The following is a 16,357-nucleotide window of genomic DNA, read 5'->3' as shown; positions in this document are numbered from 1 at the left end:
CGAGTGATTGGTTCTCAGGTAATTGAACAGCTTGGGGATGGGAACAAGATACAGAGAGAGACGATTTATTCACCACCAGCTCAGGAGATCTGTCTATACTCCATAGTCAAAGTCTCAAGTTAAGCCTGAAAGAAAAAACAGGTTATCTTTCCCTCAACAGGTATTTCAAGCTGTGACTCTTAACTGATGCTTTTCTTCTTAATGTTTTGTTTCCCTCCTGGGCTACTGAAATTGCATGTGAATTTGCCCTTTGCCAAGATTAGTAAGTTTGCAGACAACACAAGGATCAGTGGAGTTGTGGATAAGCATGACAAGTTGTCAAAGGATACTAGGAGAAAGTGAGGACTGCAGATGCTGGAGATCAGAGTCGAAAAGTGTGGCGCTGGAAAAGCACAGCATGTCAGGCAGCATCCAAGGTGCAGGAGAGTCTACGTTTCGGGCACTGTTATGCCTAAAAGGTCAACTCTCCTGCTCCTCGGATGCTGCCTGACCTGCTGTGCTTTTCCAGCGCCACACTTTTCAATGACAGCTGTCAAAGGATACTGTGGAATATAGATTAGTTGCAGATATGACAGAGAACTGGCAGGTAGAATTTAAACCGGGTAAGTGTGAGGGGCTGCACTTTGGGAGATCAAATGTGAAGGGAAAGCATACACGGCACGGTGGCATAGTGGTTAGCACTGCTGCCTCACAGCGCCTGAGACCCGGGTTCAATTCCCGCCTCAGGCGACTGTCTGTGTGGAGTTTGCACGTTCTCCCCGTGTCTGCGTGGGTTTCCTCCGGGTGCTCCGGTTTCCTCCCACAGTCCAAAGATGTGCAGGCCAGGTGAATTGGCCACGCTAAATTGCCCATAGTGTTAGGTAAGGGGTAAATGTAGATGTAGGGGTATGGGTGGGTTACGCTTCGGCGGGGCAGTGTGGACTTGTTGGGCCGAAGGGCCTGTTTCCACACTGTAAGTAATCTAATCATACAGTTAATGGCAGGACCCTGAACAGCATTGATGTACAGAGGCTCTTGGGTACAAGTCCATCGCTTCCTGAAAGTGGCCACACAAGCAGAAAGGTTATTTAAGAAGGCGTATGGCATGCTTGCTTTTATTGGGAAATTGAGTACGAGAGTCAGGATATCATGTTGCAGCTTTATCAGACTTTGGTTCAGCCATACTTGGAATATTGTGTTCAATTCTGGTCACCATATTACAGGACGGATGTGGAGGCTTTGGAGGGGGTGCAGAAGAGGTTTACCAGGATGCTGCTTGGATTACAGTGTAGGAGCTGTAAGGAGAGGCTGGAAAAACTCAGGTTGTTTTCTCTGGAAGCTGAGGGGAGACTTGATAGAAGGCTATAAAATTATGAGATGCATCGATAGGGTTGATGGTCAGAATCTTTTCCCCAGAGTTGAAATGCCTAGTTCCTAACTTCCTCTGAGGTTTTGCTTATAACAGCGTCCAGGCTGTTGCCAATGTAGGGGAAAAGGGGGGAGAATTGGTGAGACTGATCCTCGCATCCCTCTCACTGCCTCACCTGTTTACAAAAGGTATCAAGCATTAATTGCTCCAAGGGTCTGGGCAGGTAACAGTGAGGACCATGCGTGAGTGCAGACAGAACCAAGGTCTGACATTTCCCAGTTAGGTCAACAATAGCAAATTCTGCCTCCGTTGGCAGGCAAACATGGGACTGCCTTTAGCACTGACAGAGGCTGTGCGTAGAACTGTGGGCCCAGCCTTACGGGTGACAAAAAAAGTAAAAACATCCGTTGGAGCCAATTAAACTGAAGGATGTTACTGCTGGGAATGGCAGGAGTCAATGGGCCGTGAAAATAGCCTTTGCAATGGCTCCTGTCCAAACCTCTCAGTTCCCAGATTCAGGCTCCCACCCACTCACTCTGGCTCCGACAGAGTCATTCTGTTATTCCAACCCAAGATGCTCTTCTCCATTTGCTTCCTTGCCTTTGGCAGAAAATTAATGCTGTTTTCATAACTGGGACCAACAGACCCCAGTCTCAGACTGTGGCCTGTCACCGGTCCAACAATGTTACTGAGTTCAGGGCTCTCCCCTACGTTTCCACTCCTCACCTCCACCCTCATTCCAGAAAGTCGGACACAAATCCGAATTGACATTCCCACTGCTAGAACTGAGGGAGCACCACGCTGCTGGAGGGTCAGTGCTGAGGGAGCACCACACTTTCGGAGGGTCAGTGCTGAGCGAGCATCGCACTGCCGGAGGCTCAGTGCTAAGCGGGCATCGCATTGTCGGAGGGTCAGTGCTGAGGGAGCACCACACTGTCGGAGGGTTAGTGCTGAGGGAGCACCACACTGTCGGAGGGTCTGTTCTGAGGAAGCGCCGCTCTGTCGGAGGGTCAGTGCTGAGGGAGCGCTGCATTGTGGGAGGGTCAGCACGGAGGGAGCGCCATGCTGTCGGAGGGTCAGCGCTGAGGGAGTGTCACACTATCGGAGGGTTAGCGCTGAGGGAGTGCAGCACTGTCAGAGGATTGGCGCTGAGGGAGCACTGCACTGTGGGAAGGTCAGCACTGATGGAGCGGACACTGTCGGAGGGTCAGCGCCGAGGGAGTGCCGCACTGTGGGAGGGTCAGCACTGAGGGAGTGCCGCACTGTCAGAGGGACAATGCTGAGGGAATAGGCACTGTTGGAGCTGATACTGGGACATCACTATATTTCTTTGTGTGTCTTGCCCAGAATCTTGAGCCAGAGTTTCCTAGACCCTGCATTGTGAGTTAATGGGAAAGGATTTTCCGATGTCTACCTCTCCTGAACTTCATGTTACGTTAGGCCTGGTGAAGGCCTTCCTCCGTTGGCCATGTTGGATTGGAACAATTGGCCCGACTTGGATGTGTTTTCTTAGGTCCACTGCTGCATTGCCTCCGGGCCCTAATCACTTCCAACGCTCGTATCAAATTGCTATGACAGCCCGGTTACTGGTTAGCTTTGGAATTCACCACCCTCACGTTTGCCAGTTCTGCGCATGTGCCAATTGGAAGAGGTCTGTGGGTCCACATTAAACAAACCTATTCACCCCTCTCAATGCAATTGCTGCTCTCCTACTCCTTTCCTCCATCGGGTACAGTTCCACAGGTCTCCATTCCCCACTCTGATATCCTTTCATAGCTTTGAACTAAACTGAGCATTTTCCAACAACACCTGTAAATGGGATATTGTTGGACCACGCTCGGAACACTATTCATAGTCCTGATGGTCATCTCTTCCAATAAAATATATCTTCTCTTTCCTGTGTGTCTACGTGTGTTTTTGTGTGTGTGTCTGTGTGAGTGTCTATGTGTATGTATGTTTGTGTGTGTTTCTGTATGTGTGTGCGTGTGTGTGCCTGTGTCCCTGTGTGTCTACATATGTCTGTGATGTTTCTGTGTATGTCTGTGTATCTGTGTGTACGTCTGTGTATCTGTGTGTATGTCTGTGAGCCTCTGTGTGCATGTGTATCTGAGTGTGCGTGTGTGTATATCTTTGAGTCTGTGTGTGTCTGTGTGTGTGTGCATGTGTGTGCGTCTGTGTGCATCTGTCCAAACCCAACTTTAACAAAAATAATGGAGTTAAATAAAAGGAAAGTCAATCAACCAAGCTCAGGGAAACAAGATGTCAAGACTATTGTTACAGATTAAGGATAATAACTCCACCAGCTTTGTATTTGGTGAGGCCTCCAGGAAAGGCCTATCCCCAGGAAGTAAAGATTTTATCTCCTGCTGTTGGCTTTATAGAGTATAGAATCAAGCTGCATGGAAACAGACCCTTTGGTCCAACTCTTCCATGGCCAGCCCCCTCCTCACTGAGGATCTGTCACCCACTCACAAAGGGATGATTAAACATTGATGAGGAACCAGGGTTGACATCTCTCCCTCACTTCCAAGCTCTGGGACTCTGGTCAGCTCAAATGTCAAGGCCTCTCATTCAGGAGGCCATGGCTGACCCTCAACTGAGATTGCTACACTCTGTCTTGAACGGCAAAACGGTTTCCCTATCCCACAAGCGGGGGAGACTTCAGGGTTTGGGTGGCAGGGAAAAGCACGGGGGGGGCCACAAGAAGAGGGAAAGTCACATTTGGACTCAGTACCCCCAGGCTGGAGAAATCAAACGGGGGTATTCTGCCCAAGGTAGACCCCCCCTATCTCTCTATCTTGGATGCAGTGCTCCCTGCTGCAAGTTGCCAAGGCTGTGCGGCCTAGCGAATCGAATGACCCTTTGGCCCAAGCTGGATAGGAGGAAGTGGGGAGCCGCTGGCGAGAAGAGTCCAGGTCGGGAAGCAAAAGGCAACAGGATCACTGCTGACAGCGGGGAAAGGTTAACTTGATCCAGCCACACACGCCTGTCTCTCTTCAGTTCTCTCTCGAGCCCGCTCCGCCTGCGATCTGAGCCACACCCAGGCAGGTTCAACATCACTGGAAAACAAACTTAACGGCTTAAATATCTCTCTCTCTCTCTTTCCCTTTTCATTCTTACACAGCCCTAATGACTTGGCTCTGCTCGGTTCGAACACTGTGAGAAAACAATTTCTCCTTTCCTGACAACGACTCAAAGGGCCTTTTGTCTGGGCTGCAGGCAGCTGCTTTCCAACACTTTCCAACGGTTTCCAACGTTGTTGTCTCTCTCTCTCGCCTCCTCCCACACCGAACCCCCTCTGTCCCCCTTCCTGCCCCTGAGAGAGGCAAAGACCTCTCACTTGTTGGTGCTCCAAATGGCCTGGTTCCAACAGCGAGTGATCTCCAAGGGAGGGGAAATGCTGGGTTAAACGTTGAGTAGCGGGGGGTATGAGGACAGGGCACAGCTCCTGCCCTTGCCTAACCCCCCCACAGGGGTGCGGATTATGGCGGGGTGGGCTCAGGTATCCCGCACATCTCAGGAGCATCAATCTGGGACCTGGACAGACTGGTGCCCCTCTCTGCACGCAATGCACTTCCAGAGGAATGGTGGGGAGATTGCTGCGCAGTTCTTAATTTTTTTCCCTCCCTGTTGTCTCCGAGTTTGGCACGGATTCTGCAGACTTTGTACTGAAGGAATCTGTCGAATTTATTTAATTGTTGTTCTTGGCAAAGGGCCTTGATATTTCATGGCGAGCAAACCGTCCAGGAATTTTTAACCATCACACTCCCCAAGACACTCAATGTAGAGCAGTATAACACGCTCTGATACACCGCACACCCCTCACCGTAATACTCTGATATACCCCACACCCTTCACAATACAGTCTCTGATATACCTCACTTCCCTCACTGTAAAACTCTGATATATCCCAAACGCACTCACTGTAACACTCTCTGATATATCCCAAACCCTCTCACTGTAACACTCTCTGATATATCCCAAACCCCCTCACTGTAACACTCTCTGATATACCCCACACCCCTCACTGTAACACTCTCCGATATACCCCACATCCCTCACTGTAAAACTCTCTGATATATCCCAAACCCACTCACTGTAATACTCTCTGATATATCCCAAATCCCCTCACTGTAACAGTCTCTGATATACTCCACACCGGTCACTGTAACACTCTCTGATATATCCCAAATCCCATCACTGTAACACTGTCTGATATACCTCACACTCCTCAATGTAACACTCTCTGATATACCCCACACCCCTCACTGTAACACTCTCAGATATACCCCACACCCCTCACTGTAACACTCTCTGATATACCCCACACCCCTCACTGTAACACTCTCTGACATACCCCACACCCCTCACTGTAACACTCTCTGATATACCCCACACCCCTCACTGTAACACTCTCTGATATATCCCCACCCCTCACCAGAATACTCCCTGATATAACCCGCACCCCTCACTGGAACACTGTCTGATATAACCCGCACCCCTCACTGGAACACTGTCTGATATACCCCACACCCCTCACTGTAACACTCTCTGATATATCCCCACCCCTCACCAGAATACTCCCTGATATAACCCGCACCCCTCACTGGAACACTGTCTGATATAACCCGCACCCCTCACTGGAACACTGTCTGATATAACCCGCACCCCTCACTGGAACACTGTCTGATATATCCCACACCCCTCACTGTAACACTCTTTGATATACCCCACACCCCTCACTGTAACAGTCTCTGATATACCCCGCATCCCTCACTGTAATACTAATACACCCCACAACCCTCAATGTAACACTCTCTGATATACCTACATCCGTCACTGTAACACACTCTGATATACCCCACAACCCTCACTGTAACATTCTCCGATATACCCCACACCCCTCACTGTCATAGTCTCTGATATACTCCACACCCCTCACTGTAACATTCTCTGATATACCCCACACCCCTCACTGTAACACTCACTTATATACCCCACACTCCTCACTGTAACACTCTCTGATATACCCCACATCTCTCACTGTAACACTCTGATATACCCACATCCCTCACTGTAACACTCTCTGATAGACCCCACACCCCTCACAGTAACATAATCTGATATACCCCACACCCCTCACCATAATACTCTCTGATATACCCCACACCCCTCACTGTAACACTCTCTGATAGAGCCCACACCCCTCACTGTATCACTCTCTGATATACCCACATCCCTCACTGTAACACACTCTGATATACCCCACACCCCTCACTGTAACATTCTCCCATATACCCCACACGCCTCGATTTAACAGGCTGATATACCCCACATCCCTCACTGTAACACTCTCTGATATATCCCACACCCCTCACTGTAACACTCCCTGATATACCCCACACTCCTCACTGTAACACTCTCCGATATACCCCACACCCCTCACTGTAACACTCTCTGATATACCCCACACCCCTCACTGTAACACTCTCTGATATACCCCACACACCTTGCTGTAACACTCTCCGATATACCCCACACCCCTCACTGTAACACTCCCTGATATACCCCACACTCCTCACTGTAACACTCTCTGATATACCCCACACCCCTCACTGTAACACTCTCTGATATACCCCACACCCCTCACTGTAACACTCCCTGATATACCCCACACCCCTCACTGTAACACTTTCTGATATATCGCACATCCCTCACTGCAACACTCTCTGATATACCCCACACCCCTCACTGTAACACTGTCTGATATACCCCACACTCCTCACTGTAACACTCTCTGATATACCCCACACCCCTCACTGTAACACTCTCTGATATATCCCACATCCCTCACCATAATACTCTCTGATATACCCCACACCTCTCACTGTAACACTCTCTGATATACCCCACACCCCTCACTGTAACACTGTCTGATATACCCCACACTCCTCACTGTAACACTCTCTGATATACCCCACACCCCTCACTGTAACACTCTCTGATATATCCCACATCCCTCACCATAATACTCTCTGATATACCCCACACCTCTCACTGTAACCTGCTCTGATATACCCCACACCCCTCACTGTAAATTCTCCGATATACCCCACACGCCTCACTGTAACACTCTGATATACGCTACAACCCTCACTGTCATACTGTCTGATATACCCCACACCCCTCACTGTAACACTCTCTGATATACCCCACACTTCTCACTGAAACACTCTCTGATATATCCCATACTCCTCATGGTAACACTCTCTGATATACCCCACACCCCTCACCATAATACTCTCTGATATACCCCACACCCCTCACTGTAACACTAATATACCCCACACTCCTCACTGTAACACTCTCAGATATACCCACGTCCCTCACTGTAACATTCTCCGATATACCCCATACCCCTCACTGTAACATTCTCCAATATACCCCACATGCCTTGCTGTTACACTTGATATACCCTACAACCCTCACTGTCATATTCTCTGATATACCCCACACCCCTCACTGTAACATTCTCTGATATACCCCACACCCCTCACTGTAACACTCCCTGATATACCCCCACCCCTCACCATAATAATCTCTGATATAACCCGCATCCCTCACTGTAACACTCTCTGCTATACCGCACACCCCTCACTGTAACACTGTCTGATATTCCCCACACCCCATACTGTAACACTCTCTGATACACCCCACACCCCTCACTGTAACATTCTCTGATATACCCCACACCCCTCACTGTAACACTCCCTGATATACCCCCACCCCTCACCATAATAATCTCTGATATAACCCGCATCCCTCACTGTAACACTCTCTGCTATACCGCACACCCCTCACTGTAACACTGTCTGATATTCCCCACACCCCACACTGTAACACTCTCTGATATCTGCCAGGCCCCTCACTGTAACACTCTCAGATACACCCCACACCCCTTACTGCCTCACTCTGATACACCCCAAACTCCTCACCGTAACACTCTCTGATATACCCCGCACCCCTCACTGTAACACTCTCAGATATACCCCAAACTCATCACCGTAACACTCTCTGATATACCCCGCACCCCTCACTGTAACACTCTCAGATATACGCCACACCCCTCACTGTAACACTCTCAGATATACCTCACGCCCCTCACTGCAAAACTCTCTGATATACCCCACACTCCTCACTGTAACACTCTCTGATATACCACACACCCCTCACTGTAACACTCTCAGATATACCCCACACCCCTCACTGCAAAACTCTCTGATATACCCCACACTCCTCACTGTAACACTCTCTGATATACCCCACACTCCTCACTGTAACACTCTCTGATATACCCCACACCCCTCACTGTAACACTCTCTGAGATACCTCACCCCCCCTCACTGCCACACCCTGATACACCCCAAAATCCCTCACTGTAACACTCTCTGATATACCCCACACCCCACAATGTAATACTCTCTGATATACCTCACTCCCCTCACTGTAACATTTTCTGATATACCCCACACCCCTCACTGTAACATTCTCTCATATACCCCACACCCCTCACTGTAACACTCTCTGATATACCCACGTCCCTCAGTGTAACACTCTCTGATATACCCCACACCCTTCACTGTAACACTCTCCGATATACCCCACACCCCTCACTGTAACACTCTCAGATATACCCACATTCCTCACTGTAACATTCTCTGATATACCCCACATGCCTCGGTGTAACACTCTCTGATATACCCTACAACCCTCACTGTAACACTCTCTGATATACCGCACACCCCTCACTGTAACACTCTCTGATATACCGCACACCCCTCACTGTAACACTCTCTGATATACCGCACACCCCTCACTGTAACACTCTCTGATATACCGCACACCCCTCACTGTAACACTCTCTGATATACCCCACACCCCTCACTGTAACACTCTCTGATATACCCCACACCCCTCACTGTAACACTCTCTGATATACCCCCACCCCTCACCATAATACTCTCTGATATACCCCACACCCCTCACTGTAACACTCTGATATACCCCACACCCCTCACTGTAACACTCTCTGATATACCCCACACCCCTCACTGTAACACTCTCTGATATACACCACACCCCTCACTGTAACACCCTCTGATATACCCCACACCCCTCACTGTAACACTCTCTGATATACACCACACCCCTCACTGTAACACCCTCTGATATACCCCACACCCCCCTCTGTAATACTCTCTGATATACCCCACACCCCACACTGTAACACCCTCTGATATATGCCACGCCCCTCACTGTAACACTCTCTGACATACTCCACACCCCTCACTGCCTCACTCTGATACACCCCAAACTCCTCACTGTAACACTCTCTAATACACCCCACGCCCCTCACTGTAACATTCTCTGAAAGTGAACCTGAGTGTTCTATAAAAGAGGTGGCGATTGTGACAGGTGGGACAGGTTGGCACCAGGGTAGGTACTGATGCCTAGGGAGGGGACATGAAGATGACACAATGACTAGAAGCGACGATAAGTCAGCAGTGGCAGGTCACAGGGGGAACACGATAACCATAATAATGGAGCTCCTGAGACACTGCACCTGTCATCAGTTAGTGGCATTGCTATTGTACATGTAGCCTGGTTGTCAAGTCCCCATCACCCTCAGCCTGTGTCCTTCCATCAATTTTATTGAACATCTTAATAACGGCGAGTAAAACTGGTGGAGGCCCCAGCTGGTTCGAGAAACCTGGCTGTGTTTTCGCTCAGTGCTCGGACACAGTGTACATCAGGTACTCAGAGAAAGGAATGCGTTTTAACAGAGGAGCCACAGGAATGTGTTTGGCATCCGGGCTGACCCAAGGATGCCAGGAACCAGCACGTGGTAAAAGGCTAAGGCATTCCTGTGTGCGCCCGTGCACAGTTTCCCCTCAGGATCGTGATGTTGCATGTCACCATCTGCCAAGCCAGAATGGTCAAACACTGGCATTTCACAGCTCACCCCTCAATGAATGGATTTACCTCTCTCTCTGTCTGTCTGTCTGTCTGTCTCTCTCTCCTCCTCTGTCGTTCCCAAGCCCCATCCAATTCCTTCTCATTCCGCAGAATCCCAAAACTATCCATTTCTACTGTGCAGCCAACCTGGACAAAACTGCTGCACCCATCAAAATACGATCAGGGTGACCTCAGTGAAGACTTCCCCTCCCCTTACAGCAGCCAACTCACTCAAAGCACCGTGGTTCATGTTTTCGAGACCAACGTTCGGCAAATTCTCACACATTTATAGGAGACCACAGCACAGGATAAGGCCCTTCAGCCCATCAAGTCTAGCCCAGTCAAAGACAACCACCTCACTTTTCTAAACCTGGAACTCCCTCCCCAGTGGCATCATGGGTCAACCCAGAGCAGGTGCACTTGAGCAGTTCAAGGAGGCAGCTTACCCCCACCTTCTCAAGGGGACAACCATGAACGGGCAATAAATGCTGGCCCAGCCAGTGACACCCAAATCCCACAAATGGTTAAATCTTTAAAAAATTTCCCAGCACTTGGCTCATAGCCTTGGCTTCACAAATTATCACCTAAATCTCTCTTCAATGTATACGAATAGAAAGGGTTTAGAGGGATACGGGCCAAGTGCTGGCAAATGGGACTAGATTAATTTAGGATATCTGGTCACCGAAGGGTCTGTTTCCATGCTGTACATCTGTGTGGCTCCATGTGATGATGAGTTTCTGTCTCTCTCATCCTCACAGGCAATGAGTTCCAGATTCCCACCCTCTGGGTGAAACGGTTTTTCCCTGCTTCCCCTCGCAACCTCCTGCCTCTTCCCTGAAGCTGAGGCCCCCCCCCCCCCCCCCGATCATCGATCCCTCTCCCAAAGGGAAAAGTTTCTTCCAGATTACTCTATCAGTGCCCCTCATCACTTTATATCTCTCAATCATGACCCCCTCTGCTCCAAGTAAAACAACTCCAGTCCATCCAATCTCTAGAGCTCTCCTGCTCGGGGAATGTCCTGGTAAATCTCCTTCTCTTTGCAGTCCCACCCTCGTATATTTGGATTCCAGAACTGCACACAATGCTTCTAGGAAAGCAACGGAGTAAATACCTTTCTTAAACAAGAGGAAAGAAATATTTCCATACTATCACGTTGTATCTCTGATATAATGCCATCTGCAGCTTCAATAGCACTGCCTTGCTGACCAGTAAGTCATTACTCCTTCACTCATGCTCTAAGTCAAAACCCGAGCAGTAAAAATTTATAAGATTACAAAGGGATCTTGATCAAATGGGTCAATGGACTGAAAAATGGCAGATGGAGTTCAACCTGGATAAATGCATTTTGGTACAACAATCAGGGGCAGGGCTTATACAATTAATGGTAGGGCCTTGGGTAGTGTAGTTGAACAGAGGGACCTAGGGATGCAGGTACATAATTCTTTGAAGTTTGTGTCATAGAAAGACAAGTGTTTAAAAAGGCTTTTGGTACACTTGCCTTCATTGCTCAGACCTTTGAGTATAGAAATTGGGGCGTAAGTTGAGGTTGTACAGGACATAGGTGAGGTCCCTTCTAAAGTATTGTGTGCAGTTCTGGTCACCCAGTTTTAGGAATGATATTATTAAGCTGGAGAGGTTTCAGAAGAAATTTACCAGGATATTGCCGGGTATTGAAGTTTCAGTTATAAAGAAAGGCTGGATAGACTGGGATTTTTCTCACCAGAGAGTAGGAGGTTGACAAGCAATATGACAGAAGTTTATAAAACAATGAGAGGTGTGGATTGAGTTGACGGTAGGATGGGGGATTCCTTAGGATGGGGGAATTTCAAGACTAGGGAGCATATTTTCAAGGTGAGGGGAGAAACAGTTAAAAAAGACATGAGGGGCAAATTCTTTATACAGACAGTGGTTCGCATGTGGAATGAATTTCCAGAGGAAGTGGTGGATGCGGTTACAATGTTTAAAAGACATTTGGATAAGGACATGAATAGGAAAGGGTTTGGAGGGATATGGGCCAGGAGCAGGCACGGGGGACTAGATTAATTTAGGGTGTCTGGTCGGTATGGACGAATTGGACCGAAAGATCCGCTTCCATGCTTTACATCTCTATAAGTCTCACAATGTAAATGGGATTGTTGCATGTTTATCAGGAGCCCTGAGAAATGGTGCCTTCAAGCAGTTTATTAAACATGAAAGCTGCACTAACACCTGTCAGATGGGACAACTCTTGCTGCCTTCTGACGCGGATGCCAGACAATCCCATATCAAAGAAGAGAAAGGGAGTTCTCCAGGGTGCCCAGCAGCCAAGATGGATCTGTCTGACCCAAGATCAGGCAAGTAGGAACATCTGTCCATTAGTTCCACTTGTGGGTTCTTGCTGTGCACCGTGGTGCTTCCTACAATATGACAGCGGTAGCACTTTCAAGACTCATTCTTTCAAAAGCTTTTTGGGATGTCCTTGGGTTCCAAATGGCGCTACATAAATGCAAATCTTGCTTTCCTTTATGGAATTGGCGGGGGGATTCACAACTTAGACAACCTTTGTATTCCTTCACCTGCATAGCTGACCTGACACGCAGAAAATTCTCCAAATCGAATCGGTGGTTTCAGTTCAGCACCAAGTTCCGCCTCCCCTCGCCATCAAGGATCTCAGCGAGACAGGCCAGTTCTGTGACAGGAATGAAGGGCTCCTGGCTGAAACGTCGACTTTCCTGCCCCCCAGATGCTGCCTGACCTGCTGTGCTTTTCCAGCACCACTCTAAACTTGTCTCTGATCTCTAGCATCTGCAGTCCTCACTTTCGCTCAGTTCTGTGACAGCCAAGGGGCACGTGTGGCTGGAGTTACTGCTCGCGTTTAATTGTCTGAAACCAGTGCTCACTGCTAGTCAAGCCTGGGTAACAGAAGCCAAGATGTAAGGAGCCATGGCCTTTTGGGGATTACCCAAGGTAACGATGGCATTACCAACCACCCCAGAGAGGGGTAGGCACTGCTAAGTCACACTAGTATGCCCTAGGTGCTTTACAGAAGACAAACATTTCTGACATTGAGTCACATAAGAAGGAGTTGTTTAAAGGAAGAGAGAATTGAAGTTGGAGTTGGAATTAGCCTCTATTGTTTCGTGCACTCAAATGAGTGCAGTGAAAAGTTTGCAATGTCGCCTCTTGGTACCATCTTGGATACAGGGTACCTAGGTACAGGTAGTTCTCCTGTAATGTTGTTCCCCTCGCTATGTCTTGTTAGAGAAAATCGCGCAACAGAAGTAATGGGGCTTAAATGCCAGGCTGTTACAAGCGCAATTTCCCAATGTAACTGTCGTATTCCTGGCTTCTTGTGGAGTGGAGTTTATACAGAATCTGCCTCTCTGCCATTAAACTCTGTGAAACTTCCAGAAGTTGGGCAGGAATGGCTAAAGGGATGGGATGCTCTGAATGGCCAGGAGCTCTGATGGGACTCGGGTTTCAGAGAGAATGAGGCTCTCAGATCCTCCCCCTGCCCTTCAAACAGAGACTGGGTGAACGTGGATCAGGCAGAACTTGGGGATGGGGTGGAGTGGGGAGAGATGAAGGGGCTGGACACGGCTGCATTTGCACCTTCTTTCGCTCCCTATCTCTCTCTCTCTCTCTCTCTCTCTCTTCCCGCTCCTCAGTCCTTATGCCTCCCAACTCTGTGCATGATCCCAATAAGCATTCCAGCAAATATATTCCAATGTTCGCTTCCCCTACTTTAGTTGCAGACGGAAGCAATAAAAAACAAATACACACACACACAGACGGCAACCTATTGCAATGGATAAGCCAGCAGAATAAATCTCATCTGGCTGGTAATACAGGGGATGGAATTGCACAATAGCGAACAGGAGTTCACCTTATAATAAAAATGGTGAGCTAACATAACCAGGTTAAAAATCACACGACACCAGGTTATAGTCAAACAGGTTTATTTGGAAGCACTAGCATCAGAATAAGTGATGGAAACCGGGGAATGCTGAAGGGATTAACACTGGAACATACACGCAGTCAGATGCAAAATCTCAGGAGCAAACTGCAGGCGCTGCACCAAGCAAACTGGTTACCTCTGGAGCAGTGCATAGACTGTCCAATCCCAAAAGGCTGAGCTAGATACAGCTTAGTAACAGCAGCCCCAATGCAGAGAGGGGATAGTCCACGCTGATGTCATAACCACTCTCCTCCCCCCCAAACACCCACACACACATGCACACACACACACACACACACACACACACACATGCATGCATACACATATAAGTTTGTGGGGTCAATTTGTACTTGCAGAATTACATTTTACTTTGCTCAAAAACTGCATGAATCCATATAAGATTCTGTAAATCTGTTTTTTAGATCAGAATCATCCTGACCATTGTGGCACAGACAGTCTCACACAGGGAAGCTCATACCTTCAATACATTATCTGGGCCGACATGACACCAATTGTTAAAGTTCACTTGAGAATGTAACTTTTACAAAAGTTTTACGATTTACATAGGAAAGAATTGAAACCACATAGTCATTCTAAAAGATGAGAGACTTAACAAACAATCCTGGTCTTTTTAAATATATCATTTCAGTTACATCACACTGTAAACCTTTGCTATAAATTCTGCGTCTTACGATCGCACGCTCCACAACCACCTGATGAAGGAGCAGTGGTCCAAAAGTTAATGTTTCCAAATAAACCTGTTGGACTACAACCTAGTGTTGTGAGATTTTTAACTCTGTACACCCCAGTCCAACCCCGGCATCTCCAACCCATGATCTGATGGGACAGCAATGTACTCACGGTGTTGGTGACGACACTTGTTGCAGTTACTGAACCCCCAGGACGCTCCCACACTTCCACAACAATCTTCCTCTTTGGTCAGACCCGGCAGTGGCTTACTGCACTGTGTGAATAAAGAACAAAAACACAGAAATGGATTGTTAAAGCACACCGCTCCCCAGTGAGCAGGCACCTCGGTGCGGAGCTTTCCATTTATAAATTATAAAACTACGAGGTGAAGGGTATTATGATGGAAACCGTAGTCAAAGGGTGTGTAAAGTGACACTGTCACCTCTCCCCCGACACACAGCCACTCTCCCTCCCTGCACCCACTATCTCTTCACCGACCCCAACCCTTACCCCACGCCCACCCCGTATTGCCCTGTAGGGCCCAGGGATGTGCAGACTGGATAGACCAGCCGTGGGAAATGCAGGGTTCCAAGGAAGGGGGTGGGATCAGGTTGGAATGCTCTTCAGAGGGTCGGTGCGGAATTGTTGGGCCAAATGGCTCACTTCCACGACATAGGGGATTCTATGGACAGTTCGGTTTCAGAGCCAGGTCTCCCAGCCTAGACCTGCGCCATGCTCAGCATCCAAACCACCACTCCCCCACCTCACTCCACCCCACACCCGGTAACCCATTCCTGGATGTATCGCTACCTGGTAAGGCAACTGTACCATTCAAGATCGGAGACGGTTACAGAGAGTGGTGAACTCGGCCTGGACAATCACAAAGGCCAACCTCCCATCTATCGAATCCATCTACCAGGCCCGCTGTCAGGGAAAGGCTGCCAGCATTCTCAAAGATCCATCCCACCTGGCAATGTTGTTCTACCATCAGGGAGAAGGTACAGAAGCCTGAACACACACATCAGCTGGTTTCGAAACAGTTTCTACCCGACTGTTGTTCAAATACTGAATGGACTCACAAACTCTTAACATTTGCCTATACTTGTGTTTTTGTTTTTGCTGCTGTTTATCTATTATTTATTATCTATGCTACTTAACTCTGAGATCTGCCTGTATTGCTCACAAGACAAAGCTTTCCACTGTGCCTCGGTACATGTGACAATAAATTTAATTCAATTCAACTTGCATGAGGGGTGAGGCACCATTTGCCCGAGTGACGCTAAGCTGGCGAGGGGCATAATCCATCCAGCTGGTCATTTGTTTTTTGGCCGCAGGGCATACCAGCTTCACCAAGGTCCCACCTCACC

At 48.4% G+C, this 16,357-nt stretch overlaps 1 protein-coding gene across 3 annotated transcripts in view; it reads right to left on the bottom strand.

Annotated features, from left to right (window-relative positions):
- ltbp3 (latent transforming growth factor beta binding protein 3) overlaps positions 1–16,357 on the bottom strand; it is a 189,821-nt gene that overhangs the window by 70,753 nt on the left and 102,711 nt on the right. For all 3 annotated transcript variants that reach the window (XM_072551024.1, XM_072551025.1, XM_072551026.1), the window contains exon 4: positions 15,162–15,264. In XM_072551024.1, the coding sequence (XP_072407125.1) occupies positions 15,162–15,264 (103 nt within the window). The remainder of the gene's footprint in view (positions 1–15,161; positions 15,265–16,357) is intronic.

The sequence above is a fragment of the Chiloscyllium punctatum genome, chromosome 31, assembly GCF_047496795.1.
Source record: "Chiloscyllium punctatum isolate Juve2018m chromosome 31, sChiPun1.3, whole genome shotgun sequence".
NCBI lineage: Eukaryota > Metazoa > Chordata > Chondrichthyes > Orectolobiformes > Hemiscylliidae > Chiloscyllium > Chiloscyllium punctatum.
The sequence above is the reverse complement of the archived record's forward strand: the minus strand, read 5'-3'. Positions and strand labels throughout refer to the sequence as shown.